The 16,980-nt window shown below is 37.7% G+C and overlaps 1 protein-coding gene across 1 annotated transcript in view; it reads right to left on the bottom strand.

Moving 5' to 3' along the window:
- Window positions 1-4,371: 4,371 nt before the first annotated feature.
- The window catches only part of LOC149448785 (metabotropic glutamate receptor 1-like), a 134,889-nt gene continuing 122,280 nt past the window's right edge, over window positions 4,372-16,980 (bottom strand). Inside the window, exon 7 of the mRNA XM_089694294.1 lies at window positions 4,372-14,982. Coding sequence (XP_089550420.1) covers window positions 14,166-14,982 — 817 coding nt within the window. The 3' untranslated portion in view covers window positions 4,372-14,165. The remainder of the gene's footprint in view (window positions 14,983-16,980) is intronic.

Here is a 16,980-nt window from a genome sequence, read left to right as displayed (position 1 = left end):
GGGCTAATTTAAAGTGGTATTAAAGGTTTGGCTTTAAAAAAAAATAACAAGCATGTCATACCTACAGTGAGGAACAGAAGTATTTGAATACCCTGCAATTTTGCAAGTTCTCCCACTTAGAAATCATGGAGGGGTCTGAAATTCACATTGTAGGTGCATTCCCACTCTGAGAGACAGAATTAAAAAAAAAATTCAGGAAATCACATTGTATGATTTTTAAAGAATTTATTTGTCTTGCACTGCTGAACATAAGTATTTGAACACCTAAGAAACAGCAAGAATTCTGGCTCTCAAAGAGCCTGTTACTGTGCCTTTAAAAAGTCCACCTCTACTCCACTCATTAATCTAACTTAGTAGCACCTGTCTGAGCTTTTTAAAGACACCTGTCTACCCCACAGTCAGTCAGACGCCAACTACTACCATGGGCAAGACCAAAGAGCTGTCAAAAAACACCAGAGACAAAATTGTGGACCTCCACAAGGCTGGAAAGGGCTACGGGGCAATTGCCAAGCAGCTTGGTGAAAATAGATCAACTGTTGGAGCAATTGTTAGAAAATGGAAGAGGCTAAAGACGACTGTCAGTCTCCCTCGGACTGGGGCTACATGCAAGATCTCACCTCGTGGGGTATTACTGATGATAAGAAAGGTGAGGAATCAGCCCAGAACTACAAGGGAGGAGCTGGTCAATGACATGAAGAGAGCTGGGACCACAGTTTCAAAGGTCACTGTCGGTAGAACACTACGCCGTCATGGTTTCAAATAATGCATTGCACTGAAGGTTCCCCTGCTCAAGTCATCACATGTCCAGGCCCATCTGAAGTTTGCCAATGACCATCTGGATGATCCAGAGGAGGCATGGGAGAAAGTAATGTGGTCAGATGAGACCAAAGTTTTTGGTCTAAACTTCACTCATCGTGTTTGGAGGAAAAAGAAGGATGAGTTGCATCCCAAGAACACCATCCCTACTGTGAAGCATGGGGGTGGTAACATCATGCTTTGGGGGTGCTTTTCTGCGAAGGGGACAGGACGACGGCACTGAATTAAGGAGAGGATGAATGGGGCCATTTATTGTGAGAGCAACAACCTCCTTCCCTCAGTCAGAGCATTGAAGATGGGTCGTGGCTGGGTCTTCCAAGATGACAACGACCCGAAGCACACAGAAAGGATAACCAAGGAGTGGCTCCATAAGAAGCATATCAAAGTTCTGGAGTGGCCTAGCCAGTCTCCAGACCTAAATCCAATAGAACATCTTTGGAGGGAGCTGAAACTCTGTGTTGCTCAGCGACAGCCCCGAAACCTGACAGATCTAGAGGAGATCTGTGTGGAGGAGTGGGCCAAAATCCCTGTTGCAGTGTGTGCAAACCTGGTGAAGAAATACAGGAAACATTTGAACTCTGTAATTGCAAACAAAGGCTTCTGTACCAAATATTAACACTGATTTTCTCAGGTGTTCAAATACTTATGTTCAGCAGTGCAAGACAAATAAATTCTTTAAAAATCATACAATGTAATTTCCTGAATTTTTTTTTTAATTCTGTCTCTCAGAGTGGGAATGCACCTACAATGTGAATTTCAGACCCCTCCATGATTTCTAAGTGGGAGAACTTGCAAAATCGCAGATTGTTCAAATACTTCTGTTCCTCACTGTACCTCCTCTGTTCAGAGGTTCTTCTTCTCTGGTCCCCCTCCTGGCTCATCCCTCTTGACCAGTGCCTCCAATAGCAAGCTGCTTGCTATGGGAGTACTGGTGCATGCTTGCTCCCAAGCCCAGCTCTATGCGTCCATAAGACGCATAGACCAGAGCCTCAGCCCCACCCTCCACTCTCTCCTTATTGGCTTACTGGCTGTGATTCACACCAACGAGAGCCAATGGCTCCCACTGCTGTCTCAGCCAATGAGGAGAGGGAGTCCTGGGACAATCGAGGCTCTCGTGCACATTGCTGGATCGAGAGGGGGCTCAGGTGAGTATTGGGGGAGGCTTTGGGGGAGCAGTACACAGAAGGTTTTTTATAGATTGCATGAAGGTAAAAATACTTCTGCCTTTAACCACTTCCCCGCCGCCCTATAGTAGAACTACTGCTACAGGGCAGCAGGGCTGCGCAAACTCATGTGTATATATATTTGATTTGCATTTCTGTGTAGGGGCCCATTGGCGGCTATGGATGTCAATCAGAGATTCCCCGCCGGCATCCGGTGATCTCCGTGTAAAATTAACAGGGGAGAGACCTGTGTATAAACAACACAGGTCTCTCTCCTGCCAGCAAGGACATGCTTCTGTGTATTTCTCTGTGTTTCTTCTGTGCACAGCAGAGAAATACACATCAGGATGTTTCCCTAGTAAAACTCACACAGCACATGATGTAAAATAGCACATAGTACACAGTTAACCCTTTAATCGACCCAGATGGTAATCCCTTCCTGCCTAGTGTCAGTGCTTTTTATTAGTACTGATCACTGTATTAGTGTTATTAGAATGTCAGTGGCAGTTAGTCAGTTCCCCCCAAGTGTCAGAATACCCGCAGTCCCACAATAAGTCACTGATCACTGCCCTTACTAGTATAAAAAAAAAATGTCAGTGTATATATACAGCCATTTGTAGATGCTATAACTTTCACATAAACCAATTAATTTACACGTATTGGAATTTTTTCTAGCAAAGACATGTAGCAGAATACATTTTGGCCTAAATTTATGACAAAATTAGATTTTTAATTTTTTTTACTGGATATGTTTAATAGCAAAAAGTAAAAAATATTGTGTTTTTTTCAAAATTGTCAATTTTTTTTGTTTATAGCACAAAAAATAAAAAATGTACAGGCAATCAAATACCACCCAAAGAAGACTCTATTTGTGGGGAAAAAAGGGCATAAATGTAATTCATGTACAGCATTGCATGACTGCACAGTTGTCAGTTACAATAATGCAGCACCATATCACAAAAAATGACCTGGTCAGGAACGAGGGTAAATCCTCTGGAGGGCAAGTGGTTAAAACCACTTTAACATTGCTAGCGGTAATCCCGAGTGTGGCTTGGGGTTAATTTACAGTACCAAAAGAGTTAACCGTGAGCCACACTCAGGATTACACTGTAGTGCTTGTCCTTCTGATCCCTTCGATCCTTACCTTGTTCTGTGATCCCTCAATGTCCTCCTGCTGTGTCCTCCGGCTGATGCCGGCATCCATCTTCCGGGTTCCCTTCCCTGCAAGCGTCGGTATGCAGGGGGGCGGAACCGGCGGGAGATTATAAAAAGTAAAAATATGACATACACACAATACATTGTAATCTGATAGTATTACATTACTGTATAAAACCATTTCACCTAAATTTTGTCCCTAGTCTTTGTCCTGTGCCCTGCCTGCACGTTTACCATTCTTTTTGCCTGGAAACTTAAGAACGTCCATGGCATCCAAAAAGTGTTCTTTTAGGTCAAAAGCAGTTTTAGACCAGCTAGAGAACAGCTATAGTGAATTAGAATCACTTGCAGAATTGAGCGATAATAATTTGTGTGGAAATTCATCAGACACTGATGTGCGAACTTGGAGCTTCAAATTTCTGTGTTTTTGGTTTGATTACATTATTGAATTAAATTTATTATTATATTATTTTTGTAATTATTTATTATATTATAATTTATGATTTAGTGTTTCAAACTTTATCATACCTGGGATGTTTACTAGACTCTTGTTCCTAAGAATTACAGGCCTACAATATATAACAACAAATTTCCAAGCAAAACAATTTACCGTTTTGACATTCAAAAATATTGATTAGTTAGACCGCCAGGGAGGTTAAGACCTTGAGACTCATCCTACAATACATTTTGTGAATATTTACTTCAATTATCCAAAATGTGCAGATAAAATAAAATATGAATTTATAGGTAAAGTTGATCCAGGGAATATCCGATTGCCTCTCGGAGGATCAGGAAGGAATTTTTTTCCCAGCAGGAGCAAATTGGATCATGCTTTGCTGTTTTTTGTTTTACCTTCCTCTGGATCAACTGTGGGTATAGGAATATAACTTTTTTTTTTTCTATGGTTGAACTGGATGGACTTTTGCTTTTTTCAGCCAGAATAACTATGTAACGATGTATGTGACTATGTAACTATGAATTTGCTTTTTCATAATTAGATAGTTGAAGTAGATATGCACACAATCTATTGTGTGAAGATTCTCAACTTCTTTAGCTAATGAGCCTTACTACCAGTTGATAGATTTTGCATCTGCCAGTGGATCTCCTCTCAATCTCATGTGTCTGTTACACTTTTGCTGGCTTTTTTAATAGTTACATGAATTGTGAGCATTCAAAAGTATTAACAAAAATGCAACTGAAGAAACCATAATTTATCCAAAAAAAGATGAAGGCCAAGTAAAAAACATTTCCAATGTTTATTCTGTTATTAATGCAAATATTTTACATTCATAGATATGATAAATGGCAGCATTGATGTGGTAAACGGCTGTAATATTGTATATGCAATATAAGTTTTAGCTTCATTCATTCGCTTGCTCATACATCATTTGTGGCCTAGCAACAATTAAAATGGACCACAGTAATACAATAAAAAGTTTATTAACAATTAATGCCACTAGAAACACTGTCATTTCCTTGGCAAAATATAGATATTACAACAATAGGTTGTCCTCGGCAGTAGACAAAGGCAGAGGTAACATGCAACGTTGAAAACAAAACAGATTCAAAAATGCCAGCACTGAGGTAAAAAGGTCTATTTTTTTCACATCAAACTCTGTCACCCTGTAGCTGTCCTGCTGTTCTGAACTGCAGCTAGCTAGAAATGCTTGCTGGAGAATACAGCTCAAAACCATCCGGAGAGACATAAGTGGCCTACCCCTACATACCATATTAGTTCACATTAAACCTTAGGGAGTCTAATCTGGTACCGCAAAGAGAAATGGTGAAAACGATTGCAAAGGTTAAATCATTTTGTTCACAGCTAAGATTTCAGAATACTTACTAATATGTGCAACATTGTAATTGTATGCATACTTATTGCAAACACCTTGGTTTTTCACACATACTATATACCAAAAAGTGTGATATTAGCAGCTATGATAACTATTGTAGGACACAAAGTTATGTTTTGTGATAGCTGCATAAAAGTGTTCTTTTTTTTATGTAAGTCAGAAACACAACTTGACATTAAAACGCAGTGATACATACAGTATTTCTTGTGATATCATCAGTAGTAGTTTATATAGTTCCAATATACAGAAAAAGCAATAATACATTAGTTGCAATTCTTGTTCCCACAGTGATTGAAAAATAATGTACAAAGCAGTGTTCTTCTCTATAAATGTGAATGCTTACAAGTGAAAAAAATTCAGACGTAGTGTATAACAGGAATACGTTTACATTGGGACACGGGGTTGATTTATGAAAGAAGTTAGTGAATAAAGCAATGCCATGTTCAGTTATAATACCCAGTCGTGTGCAAGAGAATAAGAAAACATACAGCATCAGTTTGCTTGAGTGAGTATCACCCTAATAAGTAAACTAAGTGAATATGTCCTACATATATTTTAAATATATTTTAAAAATATTCTGCCCAAATATATAGTTTTATATTTGAAATACTACAATTCTGGCCGTATTCAATGTATTTGAAAAGATATATATATATATATATATATGTACACTGCATGTTGAAATGCTTTTTTTATATATTACAAAATATGTGAAAAATATTCTTAAAAATATATATTTTTTAAATATATTCTTCAGATTTTTCTTAATATATAAAAAAGTAATTTTAACATCTTTTTACATATATTTGTAAATCCATTCCAAAAATGTAGATTAAATGTATTTTTAAAAAGAGTATATTTGAAAATGTATTTTTAAAAATGCTTTTCATATATTTTGTAATAAAAACGCATTTCAACATACAGTATATATATATATATATATATATATATATATTTATTGAAAATGGTAGTATTTCAAATAGATGTCAATATATTTGGGAAGAATATTTTTAAAATATATATTTTTCTTCCATGTAGGGTGGAAGCCTGTTAAAGAAACTCCTGGCAAACTTTTTTTTTTTCAAAGTTGACCTAGCTAATGTGTGAAATAAAAAAGGAGCTTTAGCTCCAATACTCACCTCCTGTCTTGTGCTGTCCCCAATAGTGATCCCACATTCCACCACTAGATGTCCTCATTATTCCAGGCTGAATGACACCCAACCAGGGGCAGACTGACAACTCATGGGGCCCCCGGACAATAGGGGATCATGGGGCCCCTGTGTTCTCGCCCACACTCAAACCACTCCGAAAAAAGCCTATGAAAAGTACCAGGGGCATCTCATGGGGCCCCCTACTGACCCCGGGCACTCGGGCAGTGCTGGAGTGTCCAAATGGTCAGTCCACCCCTGCACCCAGCATTATTAAACCCATTCAACTGAGGACTTAGTGTCCTTTCACATGGGCGGACCCGTTTAGGGGATCCACTTGCTCAGTGGGGGATCTCTCCACTGATTCTTGTTCAGCAAGCGGATGACTAGTCTGTGTCCACTCTGCTGCTACAGAGTGGACACAGAGAAGCTTGCTCTCCTCAATGGGCGGTTGGATGAAAACAGACCATCTGTCCGTTTCCATCCAACCGGATCCGACGAACGGAAGGGGAATTGGATCCCCATCTATCCCTTTTTTTTGGGATCAGATCAGATTGGATGTCGGCGGGTGTAAATGGACACACATGTCCATGTACACCCGCTGCTCCATAGAGGAGAATGGAGGTTCTGCTCAAACCTGATCGGAATGTCCATGGGAAAGAGGTAATACTCACAGGTGAGGATCCTAAATGGAACAGTACCCAGCTCAATATGTGACCATCCTAATGACTTTTGGAAAAGACCAGTATGAAAAAAATAATGAAAATAAAAAAAACACAGCAGGGAAGGGGAAATGGGGTAGGGAGGGTTAAGACCAGAGTTGGGCTGTCAATAAAAAAGAGCCATAACTTTGCTTTTTAAGTACACACCTCCTTTATCACCTGTGTTCTAATGCTTAATAAAGGACTCAATCACTAGGGGGCCTATCTATACATTTTTTCACTTTAGATTCATACAACTTTTACCCAAGATTTATACATATTCTAAATTAAACCAATAAGAAAAGCATGAATATTTGATGAAAGCTGTGTGAATCTTGCGTGAAAAACACATAAATAAAACCATAAGGCTTTCACATGGGTAGACCGATCGGGTCAACCTTTCAGTTTTTCAAGACCTGGTCGGACCATCCATTGCCCTTTATGAAGCGGCAGATGTTCGTTTACACCCACCTGCATCTGTCTAGCGGATCAAATGACAGTCAGATGTGAATGGACCGGCGGTTTATTTCCATCCAACTTCCCATAAAGGACATTGGGCTGTGTCAGTGTTTGCTGTGCCTTTCAGGAATCAGCAGACAAATCCCCAGCAGAGCATATGGATCCGCTGCCATAGTCTGCCTGTGTAAAAGGGGCCTAAGAGTTTGCTGCAGATGTAGATCCACAATAAAGCTATTCAACAGAAATACGAAACAATAATATTATGTTTAACAATACATTAAAATACACTTTGTCTGTATGCACGTTTTATTACATATATTATATATGATCACATAATATCAATGGCAATTGCCTGATCAAAAGCCTACAAATATGTGAGCCACGTGTGGGCATGGCAAGGCAATAACTTATGACCTGTTCACAATATTGTGTTCTGTATGATGACATCAATGTGAGATAAATCACAGTCAAGTATGAATAGTCTTAGTCATAGTCTTATTCAAACCATGTTTGGTGACCTGCATTCATCTGCATAGATCAGGGCAGGCTCACAACAAGGGCACTCAGAAAACAACTGTGTTCTGTGTGCCCTGTTCACACCAAAATGCTGTGTTGAAATGGGATGCAGTGTATTGCATAAAAATGCACCCATGCGCTGCACCTCAGCTCTCTTACACCTTCAGATCTGTGCATTTGAGCTATTGGGCTTTGTAAACAACAGTTTTTTTTCCAGTAGAGCAGCTAATAGACAGGTAAACAGATAAAATGCTTTGAGATATTCAGGCAGTATTTTATAGTTAGCTGACTAAAATAGGGATTTAAATTTTCTTTGTTCTAGCCATTATTAAAAAGATAAATAAAGAACAATAATTATATAGTCTTTTTTCTTCATGCCATATTTGTTTAAGTTGGCAGGCACCTACCTTTTTAGCCTCTATAAATTAAATTAAGCACTTTTGCTTAAAAGATCTTTTATGTTAAGATTCCTGAAATCTGTGCATATGAATGAAGTGAGAGATTTAGAGATCTTTGGTGCTTCCTGTAATATGTGCAACATACAACGAATAACATAAAAAAAGACAATTGCCCCGGCTACTTGAAGTTATAGTTATCCATGTTCAAGACAAAAAGAAAGTATTCTAGTTTTATCAGCCCAATATGAAATATATTGCACATATTTCAAATTTGGAGGGGCACTCTCCATTGGGCTAAAAACAGACCTCAAGGCAGTGCTGTTTTTTTTTTTTTTTTTAATAAGAAACCCCAGCATATTTTAAAAAGTGAGCATCATGAATAATAGATAATACAATATAAAATATTAGTCTCTACATGGACCAAAATGGTTGTATTTTAGTTTTGTTTTTACATATTTGTTTCTTCTACAGCTATTTCTTGAAGCTACACTGTGGTTAGCAAGGATTAGTTAATAGAAATGTACCTCTAATACCTTCTTTTTTGGGTACATTTTAAGAAACGACTTATTTCTTAATGTTTTGGGAATCTAATTTTCTTCTAATCAAAGTAATTTGTTATTTAGGATTATTAATGCAGTTGTGGAGATTATTGGGATTTGAGCAAAATCTGTTCTGAAAGGCATGCCTTGAAAAGAGACATGCAAGTCATCATATATATCTGGATCTTCCAATATCATTTCCAGTTTGTAGGATAACCTATGTTAATCACTCTAGCAAACTGGCAGTGTTCCACAACTTTGTACAAGGATTCCTGGTTTCTCACTATTGGTTAAATTGAATATGTAAGAAACTCAGATCCCTTCTGTGTGAATTTTCAATTATGAATTTTTATGCACCATGATTGTGTGCATTGTTTCAATATTAAAATATTCATCAGAGTACATTGTTGCAAGACTTAAGACTGCATTTTATAGTGTAATTTGTTGTTGCCTGAAACAATTTTAACTCATTGGGGTTTATTTACCAAACAGAGTAGAATGTGTTAACTTAGAAAAGTGCATTTTTACTTATATTGCAAATAAATTTAAACTATGTTCACAACAAATATACAATCATGTACAGGAAAATTAAAAAAACAAACAAAAAAAAGAACAAAATTTTACCTTGCACCTTACTGAATAATATAATTTTTTGTCATATGAGTTTCCATTTTCTCATATAGGGCTTTTTTATGAAAAAATTGCTTCCATGATGAGTCATGGCTAATAGTTTTGGTTGGTTTTGACTTAAGCTGCCCATACACATTTTAACCCCACTAATGATTTGAAAATCGAACAAGCTTTATTACACATATACATTGAATGAAATTGTACTGTTAGCCCTGGTACCTATTGGTTTTGGCTCTGATGAGAAAGTTGTTGACATGGATTGGAAAGTGTTATCTCACTGTTAGAGGTTAACATTTTTATGGTTGAACTAGATGGACTTACATCTTTTTTAGTCAGCCAGACTAACTATGTAAGTTAAGAGTAAGAGTATGGTCATGGTCAGTATAAGAAGTTAAGGGATTGTTCATCCTGTAGCTGTAAGGTGGTGCTTGATAGGTAGTTCTGACCCCCACCAAGTTCACCACAGCAGTAGTGTAAATGCGCACACTGAACAGAGTGACATGGATTATATATTTGTGTGAAAAAACTCTGAAATACAGTGGCTGGAACTCTATATGCAGTGTTGGGTAAATTTAGAGTTTTTTTAATAACCTTTATGGTTTGGATGAGTTTAAGTCCATCCCTAGGCAAAACCTAACCTTGCCAGTGTGTGTTGTTTTAAAGCTCTTGTGCCTGTTTATAACTTTTAAATATATGGGTTCTTGGGGCAGCCTATTTGCTCATTACTTGCTGTGACTGCTGTTAAAGAAAGATATATTTTTCTAATGTATAATGTATATAGTCGTACAATTATTAAAATAATGGAAATATCGTAGAGAACATAATTTGCATGTGAAAAGGGAGTTGAGAATCTTTACTTTACTAATTATGAACATATTCACTTGAATTATCCAATCATTTCAAAATTCGAAGCCTTTTTACCTTTCTATGCTTCAATAGATTTTTATTGATTTTTCATGGACATATCACAGATTGCAAATAATTGTAGGAAAGTGAAGAATATATCACAGGGATATTTGTACATAAACCAAGGATAGTAAAGTGACTACATTGTATCAATTAAATTATTATCCAGCATCAGGTTGCTCTTTGATGAACAAAGTCAAAGTATAAAGAAACTACAGTGGCTTGATAAACAAAGTCTCAGTATAGATATGTAACCCACTGAAATGCTATTACTTATAATACATTTAAATGGACATTAGATGGTGGTACTCTGCCTTTCAGGGTCACTCACATGGACAGAACAGCCCTCTGGAACTTGTATGTTGTATAGCAGGACTCAGCTGGTGAGCAGGGCAGTCAGAGACTACCCCAAGAGAGGTAGCGTGTGGGCTGGGGCATATAAATATCAAAGCCCAGGAGATTGGCCAAGAGAGTGTGGGGAGAGACTGAAGGAGAAGGAAGTGTGCTAATGGCTGGAGTGCTAAATTAGACCACTGAGCCAGGGTTGGAGAGAGAGGAAGAGCGGAAAGAGCCTACTGACACTCTGCCGAGCTGGCTAATCTGACAGCAGGAGACCAGATGGGATGCTGAGCCTGAGTCAGAAGGTCCATGGTCTGGCCTCATTTGTAGAGAAAGACAGACCACTATGATCTGCCAGACTACTTTGATCACTTGAGAGAGATCCATGTACCCACTAACCAAGTGAATAATGCCACCTCAGCTATCTATCTACACATAGGTGTGAACATTACACATAGTTGCTTCAGTTTGCAGTTTAGTTCTCACAGCCGCCATTGTTGAGACACATCTACATTACAGTTTATTGTACAAGCTGACCGCAGGACATACAGTTACAGGCCAGGATACAGCTGTGCCAACTGAAACAACACGTTTCCCTTCTTCAACAAAGCAGCATTGCCATTACTGTTTATTTTTGCCTTTTATGTACAAAGGGAGCTATCTTTGCCTATAGACAATTCTGCCAGTTGTTGCTATTCATTACTTGAAGCCTGCCCCATGTTTAGTGCTCTAAAGGGGACCCCGTCCTAATTCACTATCATCAGGAGAAAAAGTGTTAATTCTCCCTTGTTCCTTCACTATCTTTGTGTTAACATCCCAAGTAACTATATTCCACACCTCAACTCAACTTCATACCAACTGGGCCCCAACGATTGCACAGAAGACATGGTAGTGTTCTTAAAGGGACAGTGCTCAATTTCCAATGAGGATTCGCTTTCCTTCACATCTAATCTTTGTCATCAAGTTCTGAGGACCCACAGTGAGCTTACTTGTTTCTCCATAGCTGTTTTCTGATTACTGGGGATTCAGCAATCCCCTCAGATTGGAGGCAGTGGATTATTTCTGAAAGCAGGCCTGCTAACAGTTATTGTTGCTTTATGGTGAATGTCATTACATTTGCTCACAATTTCCAAGAGGGATTATATTTGTTGCATACATTCATGTAGTTTTGTTCTTTTTGACTAATTTACCTTTAATTTCAATATAAAACTCAGCAGAGGTTGGGCTTGCAACCCTTAAGGGGGTATTGCTACAGACAGTGATACAGATAATAGTCAGACATTGGGGAATATGGAATAGAGGGGGGGGGGGGGGAGATGGCAATTGGAATAAGTGGAAAGAAAAGGGGAAGGAATAAAGAAATATAGGAGAATGGCAGTCTCCAGCCCATCCTAAAAGCCAAACAGGCTTTAGTTCTTTCCAGCTAGAAGACAATGCTTAAACCAAGGATAGAAAACAGTTGAGTATTTTTGCATTGTATTAGTTACACTGGCTTCCACCTTCTCGTGTAACATAGTTTGTGTGATCTTCATTTTAGTCTTGGCTATAGGGAGAGTAGGGGTCTTCCATGCTCTGTCAATTGTCTGTTTAGCAGCCATGAGGACATGGATCGTTAACTTAATTTACACTTTGAATAGATCAGGGGGTCTAATACAAAGTAGAGCATATTCTGCTTTGAGAGAGATTTCCTGTCCCATCAGTGTAGTCAAAATGGAAAACCTATTTACTATTTTGCTTTACACATGTTTGGATAATTGAAATGACTATTTTCCCACAATGCAACACTTGTTGCCATAATGACCAGGCTTTTGCTTAGGGTATGGAAAAAATACAAAGCCTCTGCTTTGTTTCAGCTTTGTTCAGCCTTATTCAGCAAGTTAACACTTAGGCTAGACATAAACACATAGATGTTTCTCAATATGACTGAATGAAAGAAATCTAATACACTCCTCCTTCTACGTTAAATAGCATGAATGAAATAATGTATGGTGCTGGCTATTGTATTCCAGCAGCCGAAACACCCGCGTTTGCTGTATACCTGAATACCTGAACAGTGACTGCAATTTTCCACCCAGTTCCTTCAATTTTTCCAACTATGGTTGGTACCAACAGAACAAATTCAAACCATGTATAGCCAGCTTACAGACATTTCTGATGGGTTTGTAATGGATTATAATGAGGGAGCAGTTGGAAGGTGAGCACATGTAACATATGCCACAAACAGCAAAGTGAACCTTTACTTTGTACAGCTTAGGTAAAGTGTGGGTCAACTTTAAAGTGTTTTTTACCTTCATTTATTCTATGTATGAAGGTAAAAATCCTTCTTTGTGCAGCATCCCCCCAGCCCCCCTAATACTCACCTAAGCACCCTCTTGATCCAGTGATGTGCACTGGAGTCTTGGCTATCCCAGAACTCCTTCTCCTCATTGGCTGAGACAGAAGTGGGAGCCATTGGCTCCCACTGCTGTCAATCGCAGCCAGCGACCCAATGAGAAGAGAGTGGGGGCAGGGACGGGACACAGCTCCATGTGTGAATGGATACACGGAGCACCGCTTGCCTCCATAGCAAGCTTCTTGCTGTGGGGGCACCCAAGAAGAGGGAGGGGCTAGGAGCACCAACAGGGGACCCGAAAGGAGGAGGATCCTGGCTGCTCTGTGCAAAACCACTGCATGTAGCAGGTAAGTATAGACATGTTTGTTTATTAATAAAAAAAAATAAGCCTTTAGAATCACTTTAAGTATAAAGGTCACCCTGAACATATAAATAAAACTTTGATCATATTAATTTTAACATATGAAAATATGATCAAACATAACTTTGATCTAACACTGTAATGAGTGGTGACCTATTTTAAACTGAATAAATATATGATGAACAATTAAAACACTTTCTAAAGTCTTGCCAAATTAATTAATAAGGTTGTAGGCAATAACAACCTAATTAAACTAAGTATTATATACTGCATTGTTTGGATACATATCCAGGCTAAAATCTAAGCTACAAAGGGAATTCAAAGGACAGCAATATAATCTTTTATTAAATTTAACTTTTTATAGAAGACGAAGTAATATATAAGTAATATATTTAGGAAATTCTTTGACTATGCATGTCTCTGTAAAACCATATAAATTATTATTAGTGGCCAAACTTAGGCTTATTCACATTTAGGTATTCACACATGTACAAAAGTTCCACGTACAGGATGATATTTTATTAGTTCCAGGTTAAGATCAATGACCAGTGTCTGCTTAGATAGATGTAACTGAGGTGGATGAGGATGTATACGAAAACTGTTGACTATGAATAACAATAGTCTACTATATATTTCCTTAGATGTAGGTTACACGTTTGTGCTTGTTTAACTATACTGCACTGTATCTTTTTGATTTACAATACAGTGAACAAATACAGAAGAGTAAGAGCCCTCATAGTAATCAGAATTAGTGCAGGACAGATATTTGCTTTGCTGTTTCTTAGAAATTGTCCTATTTTGTTGCCAAATGACAAGCCCTGTGTTGCCTTGTAAATAAAATAATTTTGCCTACAAGGTAGATGAAGTCTGCTTGAAGTCCCTTAACATGACTGAAGCATAGGTCACACTTGGGGGTGTACAAAGCACTGACTCAGACACAGGAGAACTAGGCACAGAACTGCCAGAAGCTACTGAATCCCGAAAAGGGGATGGAGGTGTCAAAGCAGGTGAGTCCTCCAATACTAGTTTGCTTGGAACAAGGTCCTCATCAGGAGTATCTGTGCTATCATACATGTAACCCCGAATAAGGTTTGATTTTTCATTTTCCACCTCCTCTGTGGAGGAGTCTATACCTTCGCTGAAAGCCGCCATCTGAAGTGGAAGCACTTGCTGAGTGGGATAGATGGAGTCAACTCCATTCTCTGGTCCTGGTATTGGTATAATTGAGTTAAAGTCTGGAATTCCAGTAGAGAATTTATTAATCACTCCATGAAGTTGGTCAAGAATAGACTTTTGCAAAGGTAGGCTCTTGGAGACTTGATCTGACAGGTATCTTGACCCTTCCTCATATTCTTGAGAAGGTGGCGGGGTTGTGGTCAACCGCCTATGTATCACCATGGATGGGCTGCTGGGAAGGTTGAACCTAGCTGGCTCATTTTCATCTTCCTCCTCTACATTATACAATGTATTAGTGCTCATATCTGAAAAGGTGAGACTCTTGCTCTGCACTTGGTAGCCTTTGGTTATAGGCTTGATTACAGCTGTTTGATTTGACGTCCCGGTCTCCTTGGTCTTCACATGCACTGATAATCTGTGCCACATGTGTTGCCCCTTCTGTACTTGTCTTCCACCTGGTTCAGACCATGACACAGACTTTCCATTAGAACTATGAATAAAATAAAGATGGATGCATTTGAATAAATAGCATGCACATAATAACATCAAAACTTAAAAACAAAAGTAACAAAATATGTAAATGAATGGTCTGTTTGTAGGATTTATTGGATTACTGTGGTTTTCTCCTCTTTTCTGCAATTTTAAATCTGAAAAATAATAACCACATTAGAGTAGTGCATTCCTGTTTTATTTAAACCTTGAATACTAAAATAGTAAACAAAACAAAAAAATAATCTAATTGTATGGGATCTTTTATGCTTTGCAATTTATATTTTTAAAATGGAAAACAGTAGACCTTGCACTACAATCAAGGTCCAGATGTTTACTTTGCCCCAAAAAAACTGCAATATTTAAACAAAGTAAAAATTGTAGGGAAAAGTTAATAAATAGGCCTTCCTTACCCCTGGCTTTCATCCTGCAGATGTTGTCATGCTCCTTCCCGTGAGATCTGGTGGGATGTTGGGCAGCCCAGATCTCATCAGATGACTCACCAGCATAGTGCAGTAGCAATAGCTTGTGCAATTTTTGGGCTACTCAGCATTTCCCAGGATCTCACCAGAAAAAGTCTGCTGTCACCCTCATTAGGGTTAAAGTAAGTATGTATATTAATCTTCCCTATACTATGTGTTATAAATATTTTTTTTTCTCTACAGATTTGTTTATTTGCATGGGTGGGGTGACAAAGTAAATAACTAGACCTTGTATTTCTAGTGCAAGGTCTTCTTTAAATCATATGCTGTCTTTCTTTGTATGTCTCCTAATGCAGCATTATTTTATTCTACAATCTTAAAGGATTAAACCTAAACTGACATAGTGCTGCTATTATTGTGGTTCTGTTACTTAGCTTTCAGTGTCAGGCACTCTATATAATCTCTGCGTGCCTAAAAAAAGTTTCCTCCCCTTCTTCATTGTTACAGCCATTTTTAGGCACTAATTGTGACTTAGCTTTAAAGATATACATAACCTATTTATTAACATGTTGCATTTTTAGGATGGTACTATAATGTATATGCAACATAACTTCTAGCAAAAATTAATAGAAAACAAAATGAATTTAATTTAGCATCTTTTCCGGGTACTGTATTTTTCCTTTTACACAATCAGGGAATGTCCTTGAAAAAAAGGCTTTCCTCATTATATATCAATGAATTACATTTTAAATATTTAATGTTTTATTTAAACATTATTGGAACATGATTTGGAATTCCTCTTTCCTATTTATTTCTGTTCCCAAATTAGGTTTGTTTAATTGAATGATAGACTTAAATTAATGGAGGCCTTTTTGCAAAATCCTTTGTATTGATTTACATGCAATTACCATATTTGCAGCAGAAACTGGTGGAAGCAAAACAGAGATGCAGTAATGGAAATTTAACTCATCATAGCATAGCAAACAATGTGATTATTAGCTTACACTTCATGCTCACTTCAATTGCCCATAGCAGTAATGCAAACATGCAATATACTGTATACATTTAAAAAAAAACTTTTACATGGTTTACAGAAGCAAACACAAGTCAGTACAAGTGAGGCATGCCATTTGTTATCGCGAATCAACATATATTTAATGACATTTCATTATTATTCCTAAAGTAAAATCCCCTAGTCTAAGACAAATAGTCAATTATGATATTTTGCAAAATTCTAGAAATTCCATATGGATTAAATCAGGCTGTGTTTTAACATCTGACTTTGATCCATAAAGCATAATGTGAGCCCATTTGTTGCTTTACATTACAATTACATTTCTGTTGTATGTGCAAAAAAATCTGGTATTTAAGTGAAAACACACTGAAATTGTTCAGAAACCCCATATAAAATGCAGGAGAGCTGGTAAAATAATTATTTATTGTTTTTTCAACCCTTTCCACACTTGTGCTGAAATTATGATAAAATTCCCATTGTCCTTTCTGCTTAACTAGACAATAAGCAGTCAATAAAAAAAAAATCTGAGTTGCTTGGTTATACATGCTTCACATTGTAATTT

The sequence above is a fragment of the Staurois parvus genome, unplaced genomic scaffold (genome assembly GCF_062004578.1).
Source record: "Staurois parvus isolate SC_StPar_1 unplaced genomic scaffold, SC_StPar_1.0 ptg000657l, whole genome shotgun sequence".
In the NCBI taxonomy this organism is placed as follows: domain Eukaryota; kingdom Metazoa; phylum Chordata; class Amphibia; order Anura; family Ranidae; genus Staurois; species Staurois parvus.
The sequence above is the reverse complement of the archived record's forward strand: the minus strand, read 5'-3'. Positions and strand labels throughout refer to the sequence as shown.